Here is a 23,839-nt window from a genome sequence, read left to right on the forward strand (position 1 = left end):
CGCCGTGTTGCGAAAGCCCCGCTGCACCTTGGGATTTAGTTTTCATGAGTCAGAGAGAAGAAGAGCGCAAACCGTTTCGGTTTTCTCTCTCCTTCACCTCCCGCACCTTCGAGCAACAGGCAGACGAGCACGAATGTAAACCATTTCCCACGATGCATTGCGCGATGCGCGTGACTTGGGCTACGGAGGGCCCCCGTGCGGAGCACAAGGGCAATAGCTGAAATCGCCTATTGGTTGTTTATTGAGACCATGTAAACAAAATATAAACAATCTTCTACTTGCTGGTAAAATTAACCAAACCTTGAATAAAGAGGGAGGTCTTATACCAGTTTCAATAGTGATGTTTCAAGGATGGAGCAAACAGGAAAGGACCAAAGGAAGCACACACAACAACTGTTGCAACATCAGCTACAAACAAGCCTGTGCTGCTATGTTATTCAATAATTGCATTGTGCTTATTTGTTCGAAATCATATATTATTCAGGAAGCACCTTTACAGACTTTGTTGGGGACTTACATATTTTCCATGCTCATTCTCTACAAGCTTCTCTCTCAAGTTCATACTGGCATTGTAAACAATTTCACTAGCATTATCATCGCACCATTACATGCCAGGCCATCGCCATCAATAATGCCTATAAACTCACCACAGCTCATGCCATGCTATATTACTGCTGCCAACAGCAAATCATGCACTAAAGAAGAGTATGAAGGTGGGCTACTTGGTATGGATTAATGGTGCGTAGACAGCAAAAAAAGACGCGGACAGAAGAACAACGGCAAGGACAACTGCATCATGCTCTACACTCTGTGAAATCACTCCCTATTAATGTTTTTAATTCAGTCTTCTTGTTCAGAAACAATTTGCATAGTGATACAGTTACAGTTATCACTCTGACACAAATCACTCAACTTTGGTTGTGAAATGACATAAGAGGCCTGTGTGATGCCATGAGAAACATAATTGCAACTGTACAATTGTGTAAACTTATTTAGCGAATTTTTACTGCAGCAGCTCTTCACCACTCCCTTCACAGTTTCTTTAGTTTTCCAGTCATCCAATAGTTCTCGGACTATTCCCAGTTTTCCATGCTTTACTGGTTTGCAGACATCCTGAAATACAGAAGATAATTCAAGCAACTAAGCCACTGGGCGTTCAAGGCTTACATGTTTGTATCGTCCATATTTGTCGCCTGCTTTGGCTTGTTCTCATTGTTTACACAGATGATAAAGCTCTCAAAAATGATTCACAGGCTGCATTTCTGCACTCTGTAGTTACGCAGTTTTACAGTACAGATTTGTACTGAGAGATTGTGCTATTTCTTGAGAAACAACACAGTGGAATATCAAAGCAAGGCACACCTAGACGTGCTCATTGTAGCGTGATATCTCAGTTCCACAGCAAGCAGCAGGACTGATCATTGTCTGCTCGCTTTCTGTAGCGATATGTGCCAGATAGTAAGAGGAAGTCCGCAATGGACAAATGGACGCAATGCAAATAAGCTGATACAAAGGAAAGAATTCAACTTGAAGTCAGGTGCACCTTAGCTACAACGTGCCATATTGAAATTTACACGATTGTACATCTTTCTTTCACAATTTCAATTATTTGTAGAAGCCGACATATTCATTTAGTTGTGTCAGCACAAATCTATGCAACTGGACAGTTAATGTAGTGAGCATGGTGTACTGCATCGTCACGGACAAAGTCTGGAAGCGGATGTGTGGGGCGCACTGCTTAATGTGTAGCAAAATAACGTAGATTCCTCTGTGCGACTGACCACCTAACTTCAATAACGAGTGATACACATGCAATGTCTTCAGGCTACTTCTGGAAATTAATACATGACGTATGGGAGGATGGCTTGCAAGATTGCACCCGAAAGCAACGGTTTCACAGATTTTTGGCAAACACATTTACGTTGGCTCCCATGAAAAGCAAGTTGTTATCCTGATCCACTTTATTGCACGTTATGCACCCCTGAGGATGCATTACAGAAGGTGTGGGGAGGGAGGTTCCAAAAAGAAACAGAGGTTTTGTGAAGTTCCTGTTTATAAGAAAAGAAAAATTCCATACATACAACCAGACCATTCCTGAGGCTATACGGTTTCTGCTCTTACAGTGATGGTTTTAGTGCGTTTCAGTGAGTTTTCTTACGTTGGAGATGGCACGGTATGCCATAAGTTTAAGCTAATGCCAGAAACATATTTGTATAACAATCATAGTAAATACATAATAAATAAGCAGATGTAACTGTTGCACAATGATACAGCACGAGGCATTTTGTGCCGGTCATGCAGTTTGTGCATGAGATGCCACATGTTCTCCTGGTGGTGATGATGGGAAGGAAGCTACTGTACATGTGTGGGATATGGTGTCTTGCACTGCAATAGCATTTATGCACTCTTTTCTGTAGGCTTTCGAGTGTCAGATGTTAGAAACATTTGTCATGACTCTCATGACACACTCTTAATTACATTAGAACTTTGTGGTCATAATATGCTCGTATTCTCTTCATCCTCCACTCACTACTGTACACTTAGGGGTAGACTGCAAGTCAAAGGAGAGGAGAGCTAGTGTGAAATGAGAGTCCCTGTTCCACACTAGTAACGTACAGGACATGTCATGAAGGAAAAACTTACACTTAGCATACATCTGAGCTGGTGTAAGGACAACACATTGTAACATATGACATACAATGAAGTACTCTATGTATATTAGAAGTGGCCATTGGCTTGGTTTATGCTGTGTTACTACAATTTCTACTACTCTGTACTTGTTGTTAGAACTCAGCTATTCAGAACACATTGACGACAGGCACGACACAGCCAAATTAGAGGCAATGTGGCATTCATGATTAATAGGAATAATTGCAACACGGATGTGGGTGTATATGATAAATCATGTGGCCTGACTACAAAGGGATGTGTTTTCCATTCTTAAGATATACCTTCACAGGATATGAGGCTACACAACAAGGGTGCACTGATCACACCAGTGTAAAGCTGCAGTGTTGTGACACCTGTGTCACCATCATGTCATGACAGCTGTCAAAAATAGATAGCAGGTATGTATTATGTTAGGTATGCGTTATGCTACAGAAATGTAACTGTTCATATTCACATTTCAACATGAATAAATTATTCTGCAACATGTCTTGCTTACTTACTGTTCCAAGTACCATCACATAAGATGTAATTTGTTTTTAGTCTTACTCTTTCTCAAAGCTTAATTCTATGAATCACTCCTTAATGTTAAAAAATCTGAAGCATTACTTGCCATTGATATTTTGCATGAGTTTGTTGCTAACATTAATGTGGAGACATTTTCCTAATATATCACTCATGTTCATATCAATTTGTTATCAATGTATGGTCGTTATATTACGTTATACTCATGTTATATTATGTATCGACAACAACCAATCAGAAGAACCTATTGGTTGTTTTGGGGCACCGTGCCAAAAATGAATTACTATTAACATCATTACAAGTCTATCATACAAATGCATCCGTCTACAACAATGCCATCTACAACAGAGATGTTGTCAATTATGTATGAAGAAAAAGCATTCTATGTATATACAATATTGAATGGACATATATGCAAATGTGTGGATGTAGAGGAAAAATAAAACGTGTGGAATAAAACGTGTGGAAACATGCAGAATATACCCTGTTTGCAGGCAATACTGTTCGCCGTTGTTAAATGAAGTAAAACATTTCAGATTTTTAACTGCTGTCGTCAAGTGCCTCTAGCCTTGCTTTTTTTCCCCAGTATATTGATTTGTGTTTTGCAGCTTCAAGCTCATAAGTGCAGACGTTCAAGATAGGAGCTGATCTTCCTCTCTCGTTCCAGTTGCATGTGCAGGATTTGTATTTGTAACATGTGCTGCTCGCGAACATACTGCTGCTGGCGTTCCAGTTTCTGCGCGTACGCAGCTGCTGGGGTAGCAGTAGGCCCTGCTCTTGCTCTGCTACGTCATCTTCTCCTACAGTATAGTGAGTGGTCAGACGAGAGTGCAGCAGACACACCATACACTTCGTTTTTGTTCTCACAAAATGAGGCCTATGGGCAATGAAATGGTCTATTCTGTATAGTTGCCATCTAGGTCGTGTCAGATACAACCTACTGCTGCAGTGATATCACAAGTGACATGCGGCTGTAGCGTACCCCTTGCGTAGCCCTTACATGTAGGGGTTTGGGCACTTGGGTACAGTATAAGACGAAGAACACACTGAATATATTTGTCAAAGACAAATGGAGAAGTGGCAATAACACCTTGTTGCTGTAGTCATTCTTACTTAAGTCGGCGTGTTAGGTAAATAACTTTTGAGGAACATCTTTTGCTAGGGCATCACTACAGACATGCACAAGCCTTTGCTGAGTGTGGCTCTTTTTTATGGCTGTGTATGTGTGACAAAGGTGGTTGGCTACATGCACATGGTAATATACGGCTTTGCACAGCTATAGCACATAGCCAATACGCAAGGTGCGCATGGCATTCGATGTGGCGTTAAGTTTATATGTTCATGCTATTTTGTTCAAGGCTATGACATCATCTGTGAGGCCTTTGTTACTGTAGTAGCTTGCAGGAACTGGCGCAATATCATTCAAGGCAGCTGTGATTATGAGTGCGCACCTCAAGCCCTAGATATAAGGCAGGGAGCTAACAACATATATGAAACTGACTGACCAAGAACTTGACAGCACCACTTGACATTGCTGCAAGGTGCTTACCTGTGTCCCTGTGTTGCAGTTTGTGAAGGTGTAGTGGTATAGTTGGCCACTTCAGTGACCACTGGTGTCGTTGGTTGGGCTGCTGTGATGCTACCAGATGCACAGAGGACGGGACTGCTGAACAGAACGAGCATGTTAGTCTTTCTCTTTCCATTACAGTATAGGTACCGCCTCCTGTGATGACAAACCGTTTAAGAACCTGGGACCTTCCTGGGTTTCTCCTGCCACGTCTGAGGCTCGTCTGCAGGAAACAAAAAGAAAATATTATTTTGTGGAGGGACGCTGTCCTTGTGCATTATCATACGGTTCAGATTCTGCCGCAGTTGCATCGTCGTCGTATTCGTTGGTGTCTTTGTGAAATTCTTGTGGTAGAGCCTCCCAAATGGCCTTGTCTATTGTGGACAGCTCAAATTCAGGGCCCCCGCCAGTGCCGCAGTGCTCCTTTTGATACATTCGAACTTTTTGTTTTGCGGCCAATTTGAGGCGCTTCCTGTCGTAGTCGAGCGGGTAGAAAGGCGACCGTCTCCAAGAACGAGAGAACGTTTAATAATGAAAGTCACGCGCTCAGCTCGCACATACAAGCGACGGCCATGTCCCAACCTTGTCGTCGTCTTTATATTACACCTCCCCTTTTTAAACAGCACACCACAAAACATATTTACACGAACTTACGAACAGTCCCCACACCCGTAAAGTTCTGGTTTTTTCACCACTCGCCCTGATCTGGTTTGGGTCACTGACTGTCCGCTGTTTTGTCCCCTTGTCACTGCCGGTTGTCCTGACGTTCTTTCGGCATGTATGGAGGCATCTCCCGTGGGAGTTGTCTCCTGCAGGTGTGTTCGGGTCCGTCTTGCTAGGACAGTTTCGGTCCTGACCATGTATGATCTTGGTGTATCCGCATGTCCGATCACGGTGCCGTGTGCAGCAGCGCCGGCTAGGATGCGAACCGCAGTTCCTGGTTTTAGTTGAGGTCGCTCCGTTGCGCGATGTCGGCTGTCGTACCCCTGAGCCTGGGAGCGTTGGAGCTTCTTGTACCGCCTCCGGTACTTTCGAACCTGGGGCCATGGTGGAACAAGTGAAGCTGGATTGACTGGAACGTTGGTCTTGAGACGTCGACCCATGAGGAGTTCTGCCGGAGAGTAGCCACATGCCCCTGGTGTACTCCGATGCGCCAGGAGCGCTCTGTCAATATCTGGAGCGTTGGACAGGAGAGCCTTAGCCGTTTGCACTGTGCGTTCCGCCTGTCCGTTACTTTGCGGAAAGTGAGGACTTGGCGTGACAAGTTTGGCCCCCTGGGTGACGAAGAACCGTAGGAATTCCGCCGAAGTAAACTGCGGGCCGTTGTCCGAACGGACGATATCTGGAATTCCATAGCGTGCGAACATTGGTGCCAACTCAGAGATGACGTCGGCTGTCGTGGTAGTCTTCAGCCTGACAACCTCGAAAAACTTCGAGAAATAGTCTACTACTACCAGGTAATTTTTACGGTTGGCATAGAAAATGTCCATCCCTATCACTTGCAACGGACGCTCTGGGAGAGGGGTCTGCAGCAGCGGCTCCGTCCCAGGTGCCCTGTGTGATTGGCAAGTCGGACACCTCTGGATGTAGTCCTGCAGGTGCTTGCTGATGCCATGCCACCACGTCGATTCACGGGCCCTTGCTCTGCACCTGGTTATTCCCTGGTGTCCCGTGTGCAAACGCTCAAGAATTTCGTTTCTGAGGACTGGTGGTACGACTAAGCGGGAGCCTCGAAGCAGAAGTCCCCGTACCACCGAAAGTTCGTCAGCCACGCTGACGCATTTCCGTACGTCTTCTGGAAGAGTACTAACCTCTGGCCACTGTGCCTCACAGTACTCCATGACTTGATGAAGGGTCGCATCTTTCTTCAGGGCGTCCCTTATGCGTGACAGCATGGTGTGAGAAGCAGGTAAAAACTCGGTGAGGATTTCGTATTCTGCCACTACAGACTCCAAGTTGCCGCCAACGTCGTCGGTGCGTGAAAGTGGATTTCTTGACAGGACATCCGCGGTGTATAGCTGTTTCCCCGGTGCGAACGTCACAGAGAAGTCGTATTCCAGAGTCCGCATACGCAATCGTTGTATGCGCGGAGTGAGGTCGTCGAGCCTCTTGGTGTTAGATTTGCACGAGGGGTTTGTGGTCAGACTCCACTTGAAAACGAAGGCCCAGGACATACATACGAAACTTTTCGCATGCCCACGTCACAGCAAGAGCTTCTTTCTCTACCTGTGCATACCGTTGCTCAGTCGGAGTCAGGAGCCTCGACGCATACGCAACTGGATGACGTCGACCGTCAGTTTCCTCCTGGAGCAGCACCGTTCCGAGGCCGTTGGACCACGCGTCCACGGACAAAGTGTGTGGTCGCAACCGAGAGTAGTACGCCAGAACGGGACTGGTTGTGAGTTCCTTCTTGATCTGTTGGAACGATTGTTTGTGCTGTGGTCCCCAGTACCAAGCGGCATCCGAAGAAAGGAGTTCACGAAGTACTTTCGTCTTTTCGGCCAACCCCGGAAGGAACTTCATCAAGTGCGTAAGCTTCCCGAAGAGCGACCGTAGCTCACTAGCAGACTCCGGTGCCCGCATCTTGCGTATGAATTCGGTCTTCTCAGGGTCAACATAGATCCCCCGCTCGTCCAGAACGTGACCCAGAAAGTGTATCCTGGTGCTACTGAACTGGCATTTCTCCTCGTTGAGGGTGATGCCCGCGTCTGAGAGTTTACGCAACGCTGCATGGAGACGCCTGTCATGTTGTTCTTGATTTTCCCGTAGATCAAGACATCCTCCATGTGGCACACAGTACCGTGGAGGTCTTGAAGTATCCGTGACATCTCTCGTTGGAAAAATTCCGGGGCAGTCGCGATACCAAAGGGCAGACGAAGAAACTGGTATCTTCCGAACGGGTGATGAAGGTGGTCAGTTCGCGGCTTTCTCGTGATAGGGGGGCTTGCCAATATCCAGCATTGGCGTCGAGCTTGCTGAACACCTTAGCTTCCGTGATTTTGCTGAGGTTCTCTTCTACCGTCAGCATGATCACGCGCTCACGGACGACTTGCTTGTTGAGCTCGCCGAAATCAACACAGATGCGTAGCTTGCCGTTCTTTTTCCTTACAACTACCATCGGTGCGCACCATTCCGTGGCATGCTCTACCTTTTGAATTACGTCCAGCTCTTCCATTCGGTGTATTTCGGCTTGTACACTTGGTAGCAGTGGAAGTGCTAGACGTCTTGGATACGTTACTGCATATGGCCTCGGTCCCGGAACAAGGTGAATGCTGTATGTTGCCTTCATCAGTCCTAGGCCTGCAAAGAGCTCGGGGTACACTGACGCAATGCAGTCGTGTCCGTGATCGTGTCCGATTTCGAGAAGTTGAGGGAGAACCTCCAAGGCCTTGATGGCTGGTCGGCCTAGCAGAGCGTGTTGTAGGCCGTCGACGATGAAGACTTCCTGGTTGGTCGTCTGGCCGTTCCAGCTCATGTCGACGTGTACTTGACCCAGAGTGTTTATCAGGGACTTGCCGGGGCCGTAGAGCCTCTTCGTAGGACGTGTCGCAGAGCGTCGCGTCTCTGGATACAGGGCTGACTCTGGCACGGCAGTGACATCTGCTCCGGTGTCAACCTTAAACTTGATTGGTCTGCCGTTGACAAGGACCGTAATAAACCAGGCGTCTGACGATGAGGGATGCTGTAGACCATCGAGGAATACCTCTTCGAGCGCTCTCCGCGATTGCTTGGGCCGGCGACCACGCCGTCCGCGACCGGATGCTGGCTTCGACGCCGGTGTAGTCTGGCAGACTGACGCGAAATGGCCCAGTTTCCCACAGTGGCTACAGACTTTCCCCTGTGCAGGGCATTCTATCCTCGGGTGGAATCGCATCGACCCACACCATTTGCAGGGATCGGACTTTGGCTGTGCCGGTCGTTGAGCTGGAGGCCGAGCTTCAGACTGCCGTCCCTTGTGTGAAGCTGGCCTGCCAGAAGTGACGACGTCTAGCGTGGCATTCGACGTCGGTGCCTGCGATGGCGGTTCGTTCCCGCGAAGAAGATTCTGCTGGCCCTTCACAGCCTCAGAGTTTCTGGCCATTGTCACCGCTTTCTCCAGTGTGAGTTGAGAATCCAATTGTAGCCGTTCACTCAGACGACTGTCCCGGAGGCCAACAACCAGCTTGTCTGGAATAAGTTTTTCTTTGAGCGAAGCAAACTCGCAGAACTCTGCTAGCCGGTGTAGCTCCTTAACGAATTCTTCCACAGTTTCGTGTTCCAACTGAGAGCGCAGGTTGAAGCGCGCGCGCTCGTAGATCACGTTCCGGCTTGGAACGAAGTACTTGTCGAAGGCTGACTTGAGCTTGTCGTAGTCGTTGGCTACTTCGTCCGTTAGTCGCATGGAAACGAGGACGTCTTCTGCCCCGGTCCCCATAGCGTACAGGAACGTGTTCACCTGTGTCGAGCTGTCCTGTTTCTGCAGGCCCGATATGTTCCGGTACCGCTCCCATCTCGTCACCCAGCGCTTCCACCCCTCCGGTTGTCGAAAATCGAACTTGTCCGGAAGTTCTACCGCGAACGGGTTGAACGCAGGTGGCGCAGGCGCAGGCGTAGCCGTAGGTTCGCCGGCCGCTGGGTGGACATTCCAAAGTACGTGAACTTGGCTGTTCCACTAACGTGTGACCGCTGCCACCATGTCGTAGTCGCGAGGATAGAAAGGCGACCGTCTCCAAGAACGGGGGGACGTTTAATAATGAAAGCCACGCGCTCAGCTCGCACATACAAGCGACGGCCATGTCCCAACCTTGTCGTCGTCTTTATATTACACTTCTCTCCCCTGATTCGTTGAAAATGAGCTGGATCCGCCTATTATTTTAAAACGCTTCGCGTCTTACATAATGTGGCAAAAAAAAAGTAGGCTGATCTATCCCATTTCCAAGAAATTGGGATAGAAAACGATGTTCTTCGGAATGATGAGTGGTTAGGAACGCGTTATGTCGTGAGATTCCGTTTGTTACACCTCGGGAATAACACGCCACGAACCAATCAAGCAGCCATCTTTTTTAACAGTGTGTGAAGAAATACTGAAGCAGCGCAGATACGGTGTGTGTCGTAACCGCCAACCGTGTAAGAAAAAAAAAAGAACGGAAGGAGAAGAGCTTATACAAGCTAGACGTAAAATTTAACGCCGTGAACTGTAATATGCAGAAACATACATCCATGAGCAAGGTGTTACAAATCACGGCATCGACCTCGCGATTAAACTCTCCACTCATCATCATTCAAATAAAGTTGTCGTTTGTTAAACATCACGCTAACCAGAGACCCTAACACAATTATCTTTTTTTTAAAAAAAAGCGCCATCACCAAATAGCACGGACACGAAAAGTGACAGCGCACCCCGTCGACAACCCGCTCTCACCGCAGAGGCCACCATGAACCCATACGAAAACTATCCCACCTTCGAAGTCCAAGGCCGTGTGTCTTTCCCCGACGGCCGTACATCCTCTTCCAAAAGTGACAGGCCCAATTTAGAATTCACGTACTCTATTACAGAACAGATACGACAGCGATGAAAAACTGCGGAAGCATCCATTCATCCATCTCTCTCACTGTCCGAAGTGAGATGGACGGGGCCAGCCCAACCGACCCCCGCGCGGCGACCGCAACAACATCACACTCGCGCGAAAGGTTAACAAATGCTAATTGAACCGCGATCGGGAACACAGCCCAGATCGGATCGCACAGCACAGATAAAATGACATATCTCCGTCCGGACAGCTTGTCATTCCCTCCAGGAATAACGGAAATAAAAAGGCGAGGGAAAAAAAAACGAAACCAATCCTGTCGAACAGGAGGTGCCGCTCAAAATAATGCTACCACCTCTCTCCCCTCCTCGCCTGTCGCTCTACGGAAATTAATGGTTTCAAGCGGCAACCTGTGGCTGCCATGAACCACCATTTGTCACTGTTCCACATCGCAGTTTCTCCTGTATACCCCAGCAGTATAGAGGGCTCGCCAAACACAAATTCGTGCCACGCGCCTAATATATGTAACACTGCTTCTCCTCGCTTCTGTAACGTGTCTATTGTGAGAGCGACGAGTAAATACTACGGGAGCCTTTTGTGAAAACCATTCACGTTGTGCGCACTCTGTGTATGGCACCGTATAACAGAGGAAAAAGGTGACGGGAACATATAGAGCGGCGCCGCTTTACGAGTGCCTCGTCGCAAAATGTCATTTTGATTTTGCTGTTCGTAATACGTTTGAGTAAAACTACTTTTATGTTTTTAAATAGTGTTCGTAAGGGTAGTCGTCCCACTCATGGATAAAGGCAGTGTGTGTGAAGTGTGACCAAAATGCTCGAATATTTCACATGCTGCGATATTCGAGCCGTTATAACTGAGCGTGATGCACGATGCAAAATACAACGTTTCGGACTGCATTCTGACAAGAGAGCTTCAACCCATAACAAGCTGAAGACCAGCATTACAAATATTGATAGCGTTATCATTCCTGATTTCTGAAAAGCGCGGGGCACATGCCTTTTTGTGACAAATAACGTAAGCGCGTATAGGGTCAAGGAAAGGCATGGAACCCTCGATTTCAACAAATAAACGGATATAACGATGCCAATCCGTATGGTGATTGGCTATGAGGTGAGGAATCATACGGAGCAATATCAAAATAATATATAATACTATGATATAACCTTTGCACTCCCGATTCTGTGAAAATCGGAGTCGTGCAACCGTTTTGGGAGACTTTGCATTTACGTTAATCGTTACGGGCGGACACCACACACTGTCCAGAAATCGCGACCGATAAGTGATAACGGCATGATTCTGTCGCAGAGGCCAGCCTTGAGCTTATCGTATGGCAAGGTTCCTTTTTAAAGTGTACGCCCTTTCGCAGCGCTTAATAGTGTCCAAAACGACAGAAAAAGGCGCGCGCACATCCTATTTCGAACAAATCAGAGAAGAGAACCGGTGATAACATACATAATGGCGATTAACTCTGACCGTCTTAAGGCCTGCTCCGACATATAGCGATTTGCTATACAGCGCTAGAATATAGCGCTATATTTCCCCCCTCAGTGCTCCAAACCGCTAAAAAATAGCACTTGCGGAGTTGAGCTCTTCGAGAACTTTTTCAGCACTAGATTCGTGTTAGCCAATCAGGAGCTCCTTCAGCGATGACGTCGCGTAAGTCGTGAAGTTGTTTTCCTACCGCATTTCACCGCACGGCGACCGCATTGGAACCGGTGAGATTGTCATCCAAAACGTGTGTGTAATTTTCTGTTTAGTCAATTGATGCAACTTGTTCGTCCGCATGCTGTCGAACTCCGGAAGCGCCATCATGGAAGACACCGGAAACGACAACCGAACTTCCGCTAAATTATAGCGCCGCTTTGCAAGTGAGAACCGTCCGATGACAGTGAGCGCTGTTTTTGCGCGCTATAGTAGTGCGCCGCTATATGTCGGAACAGGCCTTTACGCGACGAGTTTGTTTTTCGAGTGCAGTGCTTATTAAGGTACGACCCCCCCCTTCCTTACACCCCCCCCACTACTACTGATAACAAAAAATATCGTCTTATCGTTTCTCTCCCGGTCATCATCGCGTTGCGAGGGCCTCCGGAACTTTACTTACAAGCGAGAGACACGATAGGCAATTGGTCTCTCGTATCGTTCGGCGGCGGCTGCCCTTCAATCTCGTTCTTCCCCAAACGCCAATGTAATCGGGGCTCCGCCGCCCCGGGACATTTTCGGGGCCATCACGGACGAGGAAGGCGGCCAAATTGTTGTCCCGCCGATCGTTTCCATCCAAGGGAGAGAGGCGAGTGACAAATCACCCCCGGGGCCCTCACCTCCATCGAGCTGTCTCTGATTCCGTTTACGGTGCCATTCACTCGATGGGATTCGCATCTATGGACCAACATTCCTTTCCAATGCAGTGGAAACTAGCCGTGCCACGTTCGTGCCACTTGTGTATCTGTGTGCGAGGCTAAAGTAATGGCCCTTCGCAGCGCTAGAGGGCATCGTATCACGTGCTCTCTCCTGATCCTCAAGCGGGAGGGCAGCAGTCAAAATGTCGCTTTCTTTTTTACCCATCTTTTCTTTTTTTTGGCGAGCGTTATATTGAGACTAGGGAGGAAGGAATTTAATTGAAAGCGCCTCGTTCCTGAAAGTGGGGGGTCACGGAGGGTATCTTTGTGTATGAAATATACACGCAAGATTTTTCCTGCAGAGGCGACAACGAACCTGACGTCTCGAATCGGGAGTGAACGCTGTCAAATGTGATACACGAGTTCCGGAAGAGTAACGTGATTCTGGCACAACCTGAAGGTAGAGCTTTATTACGTAACAAATCCTCTAGCTAACCATCGTCCCGAATGGTATGGGTCTCTCTCCCCTGATTGGCTGAAAATTCGAGATGCACGCCTTTTTTGGGACACTTTGCGTTTCTGTTCATGATCACAAAAAGGAGTACGCCCCGCTTTTCCCTTAAGCCTGGAGTGATAATGCTGTCCGCGTGTCAAGTGGTTTCTGACAAATGGTATAGTTGGAAATCGGAGGTGTGCGACTTTTTATGATACTGTGAGTTCATTTAATGGTCACAGAAAGAGGAAAGAGGAAGAGGTCAAGAAGAGGAAAGAGGAAACCTGGAGTGACTCGGTGTCACTTCTTTCAAGTGGTCGTCCTCGATCACGTAGGGTGAAGTTCTTTTCTCAGAGTGCAGGATCACAGAAACGATGCGATCCACAAAACAGCTTCACCGCATAGCACGCTGACAACCAACCATCATCTCGAATGAAAACGTTCTCTCCATTGATTTCATGAAAGCGGAAGGCGCACGCCATTTTTGTGGCAATTATGAACTGCATAATGCCAGAAAAATGGCGTACGCTCCCCCCCCCCCCCCCGTTTTCAACAAATCAGTGAAAAGAGCAATGGCTATAGGCGCGTGCTATTTGATGAAGTTCATTTTTAAGAATGTACCACGTCGTTCACACGGTATGCATTTCCTAAATACGTACCAAAATAAACACTCTCCAATATGTTTTCAGAGCAGACGCAGCGTTAAAATCCAGGCTCAGGTTATGCTGAAACCGACCGACTTTTCAACCGCATACGACACTCGTCAACTCCCCGTCGAAAAAACCGTCGGCCGACAAAAAAAAAGCCCGACACACAGAACCCGAGAACACATCACGTCTTTCGCCACACCACGTCGCGACGCAGAGGAAAAAAAAGAAGAAAAAAACGACAACCTGTAAAAAAAATGTGCCACTCGCTCCTTGCCGTCACGCACATGGTTGCTCGCTATGACAGAGTGGCTACGACGCCATAACCCCCGTGGCAGGTATACCAGCGCAAAGTCAACCGATACTCGCGCGCGCGGCGCCCGTAATCACCCCGAGCACTCTATATCCCGTATACCCTCCAATTAACACGCGCGATCACGATCCGCTAGACGCGATGCGCAGAAAAAAAAAAAAGAAAAAAAGAAAAATAAGAGGTAACGAAACGGCAGCAAACAAAGCGGGGAAAACGGCAGAGGAGGCAACGTACAACGCGCGTTACAAGACTTTGCCGGGTCGTGATTCATGGCAGCGCGGCACATTCCAGGGTTTTCTAATAACGGAAAAGCGAACGAAGCTGACTAACCCATCACATTAAAACAGGGAGGAACAAAAAGGAAGAGCGACACGCAAAAATACGCGCAAGAGAGAGTGTGTGTATATATTGCTGGATTCCCGACATAGCCGGGGAGATGTGTTAGCGGCGAACTTTTAATTTCATGCCAGGGCACGAAGTTCTCCCCCCTTTTTGATCTTATTCTTGTTCGATGCTGATTAGGGAAGGGATGGGCGAAAACTGGAGAGAACCCGGGGGTTATGCGAGCGAAACACAAGTTCGAACGGTGCGCGCCAAAAAGAGTAATATGCGAAGGGGAAGGTCGAGGTAACATACACTCTAAAAGCAGAACTAAACGCAGAAGGCCAACTACGGCACAGAATTATACCGTTGTCGTTCGCGACGCCTTTTTGTGACAGTAAACATTTTCGCGTAAGTGCCACAAAAAGGTGTACGCCTCTTGTTTTGAACACATTACGGAGAGAACGATGCCATTCGATGGGGGATGGTTTCGTTTTCATAACGTCGTTTATTCAAAAGCGAAAAGTTACCCCCTTTTGTATCAATTAACGTACAATTATCGTCTTTTGAAGTTATCGTTACATCGAAGATCGTAATAAACGGTCTCGACAGTATATCCAGACTGGTACACAAATGTGTAGACTTCTAGTTTTCCATAAATCCCGAAGCAGAACGATACACTCAGAGAACATAAGTTCACCGCCCAAGATGCTCCTAGCCAACCATCATCCCGAATAACATCGCTCTCTCCCCAGATTTGTTATAAACGGGAGGAGTACGCCTTTTTGTAACATTCATGCAGCTATCTTCAATCGCAAAAAGGCGCACGCCCCGCCGTTTAGGAGTGATGACGGTATCATTCTGCGCAGTGGGTGGCCGTCAGCGTCTTATGTGAAGTCACGTTTTAACAGTGCCTTGTCGCGTTACTCTCAAACCACTAGTCTCCGTGCGCTCTTCAGCCTCGTTCCCAGTGACGACACAACAACAGGGGTGGACTGCCAAAATCGCTCTTCCCATTGGGATGAATACTGGTGGCCGCCTTCTTTAATGAGTATATGACTGACGATAACATAACGTTCTATATAACTATAGTCATCCGGTAAACATCTGAGTGGCGTATCAACGTTCAAAAGATCTAGCAAAAAGAAGATTGCTTGCTTCCGCGTGCGATATGCACAGTTGTTCACGTGAGGAGTGCTGGCCGATGCAACATCTTTTCTACACCGGTTCCCGAGCGGCCAGACGATGAGTGGGCACGAAATGAACACCAACGGACACGAAAATGAACGAAAAACACACTGGAAAATGAAGGAACTCGGGCAAATGGCAGTCCACGCGCGCACAGTTCCTGTGACTACCGCGGGATGGCAGCACTAATGGCGGCGGCCATTCCTTGAATCGCGTTTTTGTGTATACGACACGGAAGATCTCTGCCGCCTCATTACACATGCAAAAAAAAAAAAAGTTTCAAACACCACAAGAAGCACATCGTACGGCAACGTTTATGAGAAACCACAACGACAATAAGGCTGCCCAGAACTCGCCCCGATGTCCCTCACAGCGCAGAGGCCCAGATATAAAAGCCACTCCGAACGTGGACTTGGTAACTGCGTTTCAGTAATAAAGTCTAGATAATCTCATTCCGAGTGAACCAGTACCACAGCCCCCGCTCTAATGGCCTGCAGCGGCTGCCGGGGCAACGCAATAAGCGCCAGCGAACCGGCCAGCAGCACAGAGGCATTCCTGGGTTGCCAGGGGTGTCAGCAAGGTACCGCTGTGCGCAACGACCGAAGGAAGGTAATATCAGGAGCCGTGCTCGTAGTCCTAACGCTCATTCCATTGCACGGTTCCTTTTCGGCGTTAATTTTTTTCTTCTTCTCTTATATATGAGTACAACGCAAGATATCGAGTCACGAAAAATATGAGCCTCATAGGATAAACGAAAAGGCAGCTTGTATTTGAGACACCAATTACAAGGACGTCGCAGTAACAAAACCTGTGACCTTCTGCTGGAACCGTTCCGGATGACAAGGAGGTCGACTTGACTCAAAGGAAGAAGTGATTCTCAAATGAGTATACAAACATTTTAAATTCGCCCCTTTTTTTTAATGAACTTATTAACATCATCGCCAGCGATTCATGCTTGTAATATTGCTGACGCTATAGTCCGGGTTGCCAGGAGAGCACACAACTTTGGTTGAAGGTTCGGGGCCAGGTTATTAGGGAAAGATAGCTACATTCTAAGAAAAAGAAAAAAAAAAGAAAAAAGAAGCAAATAGGGGGAGGGGGAGGGGGGCAAGCGCAGCTTCTATAGTCCTTCTGTACTACAATTACTCTTCATTTTATAGTCCCGTCCACTTGGAATTTACTCAAATCAATGACACTGAAGCTTTCTATCGTTTAATATGTACTTAAAATATACAAACATTCGCGTGGTGGACCACGCTTTATCAGGTACAGGATGAAATGGTGAACTCGCACAAGTATACTATATACATGGACGCGAGGGAGAAGGAGAGAGATATCAGGAAGAGGGCAAGAACGCGAGGGTTGAATAACAAGAGAGGTCCTTCCTTCCATCTGTGCTACACTCTTCTTGTCTGTTTAACGAAATCGTAAGACATTCTACACACTCTCTCTCTCTAAAGAAAAAGGGGGTGCTTTAACTCATGTTACTTGCCACACGTATCACTCCCTTTTCGAGAGTACAATTACTCCCACAAAAGGAGTCTCCCCACTCCCTTCAGGAAGTGAGGAGACCCCTTAACTCCCTACTGGAGAGTAATTGTACACTCCAAAGGGAGTGATATATGTGGCAGGGGTGCACTCCCCCAAAAAAGTAGTTACTGCACACCCGTTTTTTAGAAAGAGTGTAATCGGCCTCTGCATTGTTTTACTCAGCACTGGCCGTTGAATGCGTCAAGTATCAGGCGTCATATTCATCAGTCATCACCACGCGAAAGCTTGTGCATATTAAACTTGGAAAGCTTCAGGGGTCATTCTTTTGAGTGTTCTACAGCCATCTTGGACTTGACTCACCCTTAATTCTCCTCCGCGCTCACCCTATTACCTGCTCTGCTGAAATTTACTCATCAGCATTGCAAATAGTCCCTGTTACTCCTCAGCATTGCAAATAGTCCCTATAGGCTTCGCATAAACTTCGTATATATGACTAAATTTAAGATTTTTTTTCTTTGAGTGTACACTTCACAGGAAGAGAGGCGGGATAATGCTTCTACAACACGTCGTGGGTGACAACTAATACATCGATATCAGTTTGTCTATACAATTCGATTGCAAACAAATGCATCGGCGACGCAAGAAAAAAAAGAAAAAGACCGCGTCTTCCAAACTTTAGCCGAGACTATCGCCCATAGTGTTCCAGTTGGTTTTACCACCGCACACACAGACTACAGTTCCACACAAAGCTCACTCCTTTCTTTCCCACCTCGCGAAATAAGCAACGTCTGCAGCCGTTCCCCAAGCAAAGTACACAAACAGAAAGGGGCAGTAGCAGAAAAGGAAGTGATCTGAAACTAGTCGGGAGGGACAGTGGAGAGGCTAATTACAGCAGCAGTTCCCGCAGGGAAGAAGCAGTAGTAGTAGTAGCACCGAGACACAGGAAGAATCACTGGTGCAGAAGATGAGCAAAGCAGGAGGAAGCCCGCCCGACGACGCCCTCGGGACCCACACTGTGTTGTGGCAGCTAAGCGCGCAGCGTCTCTACGAGCTATCCTTGTGCGGCTTCCACGTGGAGAGGAAGTAATGTCACCCAATGGAAGAAACGTCGATATGTGGCTTGAGGGTTTCTAGTCTAGCGGTGTTCACGTGTATATAGTAGCCGTGAATATAAAAACACTTGTTCTGCAATCAATTAAGGAGCAGAGCATAAAAGAATATGCCAGCGGGCTAGTGTATATGGACACGAAGTGGTCAACATGGCCCTGAGTTTGAGGTTAAGACAAGGGAACGAACAACCATTACCAAACACACGACTCCGGTCATGTTCAGCGATGGGGCACGATATCGCCCTTGGCGATGAAACTCCTCAATCACCATCATCATCTAATAAAGTTGTTGCTGTTGTCAAGGCCATGTCCAGTGTTGTATGTTTTGTTTGTTTGTTCGCCCCCTTGTCAACTCAAGGATATGTTGACCACGTGATACATCGTTCGAATTCCCTTTGTGTGTGCGTGTGTTTGTTTGCTTGTGTGTTTATGTTTGTTTGTTTGTTTGGGTGTGTGTGTTTTTCCAAACACATTTTTCACGATTTCCACGAGGAGCTCATCTTATATTGAGATTTACACGGTATATTCATCACGAGACAGAGCGTGTAGTTGCAAGACAAGTAAAACTTGGCATTACTCCAACATCCTCTATACGAAGGTCCGGTATATACATTTGTCACTTTTCCTCAAAGATTACTTTGTTCTAACCTAAGCGCATCTTGCCACAGGGCGCAGCGTACTAGTATAGGCGCCACAGCTACCGCACTTGTTCTCGACGTGCAATAACGGCATTTAGCACCATATTTCCACCAGGAGAGTGTTTAACACAAAACTGCCAACCCCATCTCGAAGCAATAAACATCTCGGATGCACTCAACCACTTACAAACCGCCATAATCTGATCAAACAACGCGATCAGCATCCTCTCCCGATCCAGATCCTCTCCACTTCTGTAATCAAGCAGTACATCAAAACAGCGAAGTCATAACCATTCTCGAAGCACGCAGATAACAAACTCCTCGTTCATAACTTATTCACCGCATGTACTATCCCGCTCGGATATCTCTCGAAACGCAATCTATTGAACGCTGAAAGAAGAAAAACACTGGGGGCCGTTGCAATAACAAGGAGAGAGCCGCGACACAAGAACAAGAGAGAGAAAATGACTGGAGTTAGAGAGACCGCAAAAGGCCAGGAAACAGCGAAGCTCGATCATCGGCGCTATGTGTCCCGCGTGGCCCTTTTGGGTAACTTTCCCCCCAGCCCACCCACCCTTTTCCCTCCGACACTATGCCTCCTGGACCAGAAGTAACAGCGGCGGGAAAATCTCTGAAAAGGCCAGTATAGCCCGAGGGGGAAAAGCAAATATCGAGAGACGAAACGAAATCGTCTTATTTCGGCTCCTTCTCCTTGCTGGGTGTTCGGGACTGGCTGGAATCAGTTTTTGTCTGCCTTGATGCTCAAGCTGCTTGAGGTATTCGGAAGGGAAGAAAAAGGGAATAATGTTTCGAGGTTTGCCGCAGGTTACGGAGCCATTTCGCAGACACGGTATCTTGAATTCAACACAATCAGTGCAGTTCGCCATCGACCGAAGTAGATAATGAACGAGATGGAATAACCGGCAGCATGGTCGAGTGGTGGTGGCCAAGGCTGTGCTGAACACAAGTGAGGTGGTGGGTTCGAATCCTGCCACCGGCTGTGCTGTGTGAGGTTCTCCCTGGGTTTTCCGGCAGACTTTCCAGCCGGATGTCGGCACAGTTCCCCCTGAAGTCGGCCCAAGACGAAACACTAACCCTCCTGTAACCCCACTCCTTCCTGCTGTTCCGGGTCTCTCCATCTGTTCGCATCTGTACGCCGCTCACAGACACAGTTGCCTCGCGGCGCTGGTACGGAATAAAATAAATGGAACGGAATGTACGATACATGTCGGGACAATATGCGCGACGCTTCTGCGATAAGATAATGGGTTGTTCATCAGCATCGGCGAAGTTTTCAGCTGCGTAATGCTGCGGAACCTAGCGTACCTATAGCGCAATGCTTTGCACGTTGTCGGGAGATAGAATGGCTGAAAACACAAAACAGACTTTGCTCACCGACTCAAAAAGCATCGCGTCACATCGGACTTAATCGCAAAGGAGATAAGTACGCTTCCTGCCAGCGTATCTCAGCTCACTCCCCTTACTTGGCACATTCAACGGCTGCATGAAGCATCGAGCATATATAAAGGTGTACAAGGCTTCATATATTTGCGAGCGAATGGCAAGGACTGCCGACATTGAAACTACTCCACTACAGTTTTGGTTGGCACCACTGTCATATTTCTTCTTCGTGTATTCAAGGGGTGTCAATAATGAACATTTTCAAGAACCCAAGCCAAAAAAAAAAAAAAAAAAAAAAAAAAGAGAAAAAAAAAAAAAAGAAAGCAAAAGAAGGAACTCACACGAGGTGAACGACACGCACGAAAGCAGGGATAATTCCTTTATTTCCTCTCTTTCAACCCAAAGTCACTTTTTGTTCGCGGATCCTGACATATAAAACAAGCGGGGAGTGATCGATGAAGGGGACGACTGCAAAAGCGTGGGCACAATTAAAAGGAGGAGAAGAAAAATAGGAATCGGGCAGACTCATTTACCCACCCGATAACGTAAACAGATATTCCACGGCGAGAGGGAGAAAGAGGGGTGGGGGGAGGGCAGAAAGCAATTGAAGGGGCACACATATCGAAGAATTTGAAAAGGAGGTGATAAGGCATTCGGTCCATTTAATTAAGAAATTCCGAAAAGATGTTAATCAGCCTCAGGGAGGAGACCCGGCGAAACTCTCTGAAAAGGATGGGGAGGTGGAACTGTACGGTTTCACGGAAAGGCGGGAGGGGGGGGAATTCTTGGGCTTCTTATTACACGAAAGGGCCGCAGTGAGACTGCCAATGAATGGAAAGGAGAATGCCTTTCAATTAAGGACGTAATTTATGAGGTGTCGATGACGACGCGAAGTGAACGCAGGCATGCGTCCCCGGAAACAGGACAGCGCACCGTCTGTGGGACGTGCTGCTCCTATGGGAGACCTGAGACAAACTGGATTTGGCATGTGTGTTAGAATACTAATATATATTTTTCGACGTCCTACGCACTCACAAACGAGCCCCGGTAAAATGATCACTGTCCATGAAACATGTTTCAGCCAAGCAGAATCGCACACCCAAGTGCCCTATCCTTATTGTTATTTGTCCCCTATGGCGGAATTTCCAGAGGGTAGATACAGACACGAGGGAGGATGTATGAAACTTCATCTGTGATGGAAAACGCTAACCCTAAACAACTGGCATCCCAAACTGCCTTCGCAAGATCCTGACACCGATTCGTGGGCTCTAGATTCCTCTCTAACCGGACCTCTGACTGTTTGGTGACTTTCGTTTTGCGTCCCTGTTTCGTCCCCCACTTGATAGCACACGCGAAGAGGCAGGCACAGAGTTGTTGGCTACCGAACTCGTTCATAGCCCACTGCACCGCGTTTCAAACACCGACCGGCGTTCGCGGGCGAAAGAAGTTCCCACGATATCCGCCACGCGCCGCTAGTGCCTGCGCTCTAAGCGGGGGCCACGCGGCGCTCCGGGTTCCACTTTGGAAGTCCACAGAAATCGAACCCCGCGCGCAAATCCTCTGTTATCGATCGCGTCCGCCACCTCGCGGAGAATGTTCGAAACAGCACACACGACCAATTCGGCGCCTGGGTTGAGCTGAAAACGGCTTCGCTCGCCTCGCGAAACGTCGCGATCATAATAAAGGGACACAGAAACCTCTCTCTGTCCTTGCTTCATTTTGCATCACGGAAAAGAGTGGTGCTGTCAGCACTCGATACACATACATGCACGTATAACCGTACATTAAGTCACAGTAACACAGCGGGTATTAATCCAATATCATAACGGTCGATGTATCGGTATTAATAAAGACCACACTGATGCCTGGAAATTCGACACGCACTAGCGTACACGACGCGGACACATTGAGCAGACTGCTATGAGAACATACGCTAGCCAAGTCGAGTTAAGCCAAGCCAAGTCAAGTCGAGTTAAGAAGTACTGAACATAAGGCAAGATAGGATAAATGTTCATATGTGTACCTCTTGTGAACAAGACGGAGCAGAATTCACACTCAAAAGGAGCGTGTGGACTTTGCTTTCGCGACCGTTTTTTTCAAAAACGTATCATACATTCTTTATCGAAGCCACTGAATTACAACGGGTTTGAAAATTTATATATTTATTTTTATTCATTTAATATTTGTTTTAGCCTCTATAGGTAGCCGGATCCAGCCACAAAAAGCCAATGCACGTGGCTTGACGAAGTCAATGTTCCCATACAGTAGCTGCAGCGTCACATGCACTTCAACCAAAAAAACAAACAAACAGGATTAAACAATCAAACAATAATGAAACTAAAGTACACTATAAACGGCTCGCAGGTTACACAATCAAGTGTAGAGAGGGAATAAAAAAACATTAACCCCATTTGAAACATTCACAAAAGCTAATTGCAGTGACCGAGAAAGTATTTAAAAACAGAATAAGCCTTTTCGCAACTACAGTATTGGTTTGGCAATCAAAACCGCTCGATTAAAAGTATTAAAACATTAACCACAAGGTCGTGCCACCGTCCCTCCTATTCCATACTCAATTAATCCTTTCGTTCGTTCTACACAGAACGACAGCGGAAGCAGCCAGCGACGACCAACCCCGTGCAACGGGTACCCTAACGGCCGATGTACGCAATAAAGCCACCTCCCTCCGCAGTAGTGGCATAATCCTCCGCAAACAACCTGCGCTTCCATATCACCCTGCTGGGAGGAGAAAGAGACTACGTCAGCGACAATTACCAACCGGGCCCAGAGAATTAAGCCACTTTATCCCTAGCCAGGGCACGAACCCTTTTTTCCCTAATTTTCCTTCTCTACGCCCCGTGTACACAACGCTCGGGCGGATAGCGCCGGACGGTGACACGGAACGATGACAGTCGATGGCAATTAAAAAAAAAAAAGTAAACAGATATGAAGTCCAGGTGCTTTTTTTGTAGAAACTACCGTGACAGCGATAGATGAAGCTTTCACTCTTCCCCATTTATGGACTCTTCCACTTTTCTCACTTCCTTCTTCCATGTATGGTATATTCTTCATACCCACGATGTGCCAAAGTATTTTACTTACGATGAAATTTCAAACGACAGGCGATGTAATGTTATGCAATCATGATATGTTATTTCCTCTAGAGAAACAACTGGACATTGATTTTTTTTTTAAATCCCGTGTTAGGAAAGTTCTATGACCTGTGGCAGATGGAAGAGGACAATAGAAAAAGTAGGAAACAGGAGTTAGTATGCGTCCTCGAACGACTTCAGCGGGAATTTTTTTTTTCATTTCCTGTAGCGCCGCGAAGCAACTGTGGCTATGAGCGCAGAATGGGGACAGACAGGATAGCAGGAAGGAGTGGGGGACAGGGGTGTTAGTATGCGTCCTGGGCCGACTTCGAGGGGAACTGCGCCGACATACGTCTGGAAAGCCTTCGGAAAACCCAGGGAAAACCTCAGACAGCACAGCCGGCGGTAGGGTTCGAACCCACCACCTCCCAGTTTTCAGCACGACCTTGGCTATACCACCAACGAGCAGACGCCCTAACCCGCTCGGCCATTCGCTGGTCCAGCGGGAACTGTGGCGACATCT

At 47.4% G+C, this 23,839-nt stretch overlaps 2 protein-coding genes across 2 annotated transcripts; both read right to left on the reverse strand.

Moving 5' to 3' along the window:
• Nucleotides 1–4,671: 4,671 nt before the first annotated feature.
• LOC135387140 (uncharacterized protein K02A2.6-like) lies at nt 4,672–6,910 on the reverse strand. The gene is made up of 2 exons (XM_064616506.1): nt 5,046–6,910; nt 4,672–4,982 (listed from the first exon to the last, which is right to left on the reverse strand). Exon 1 carries the CDS (start codon nt 6,826–6,828, stop codon nt 5,410–5,412), a length of 1,419 nt encoding a protein of 472 aa, XP_064472576.1. The 5' UTR covers nt 6,829–6,910; the 3' UTR covers nt 4,672–4,982; nt 5,046–5,409.
• Nucleotides 6,875–9,434, reverse strand: LOC135389515 (uncharacterized). Its single transcript, XM_064619554.1, has 3 exons — nt 9,416–9,434; nt 7,708–9,370; nt 6,875–7,499 (listed from the first exon to the last, which is right to left on the reverse strand). Exons 1-3 carry the CDS (start codon nt 9,432–9,434, stop codon nt 6,875–6,877), a joined length of 2,307 nt encoding a protein of 768 aa, XP_064475624.1.
• Between the last annotated feature and the right edge of the window lie 14,405 nt (nt 9,435–23,839).

The sequence above is a fragment of the Ornithodoros turicata genome, chromosome 3, assembly GCF_037126465.1.
Source record: "Ornithodoros turicata isolate Travis chromosome 3, ASM3712646v1, whole genome shotgun sequence".
NCBI lineage: Eukaryota > Metazoa > Arthropoda > Arachnida > Ixodida > Argasidae > Ornithodoros > Ornithodoros turicata.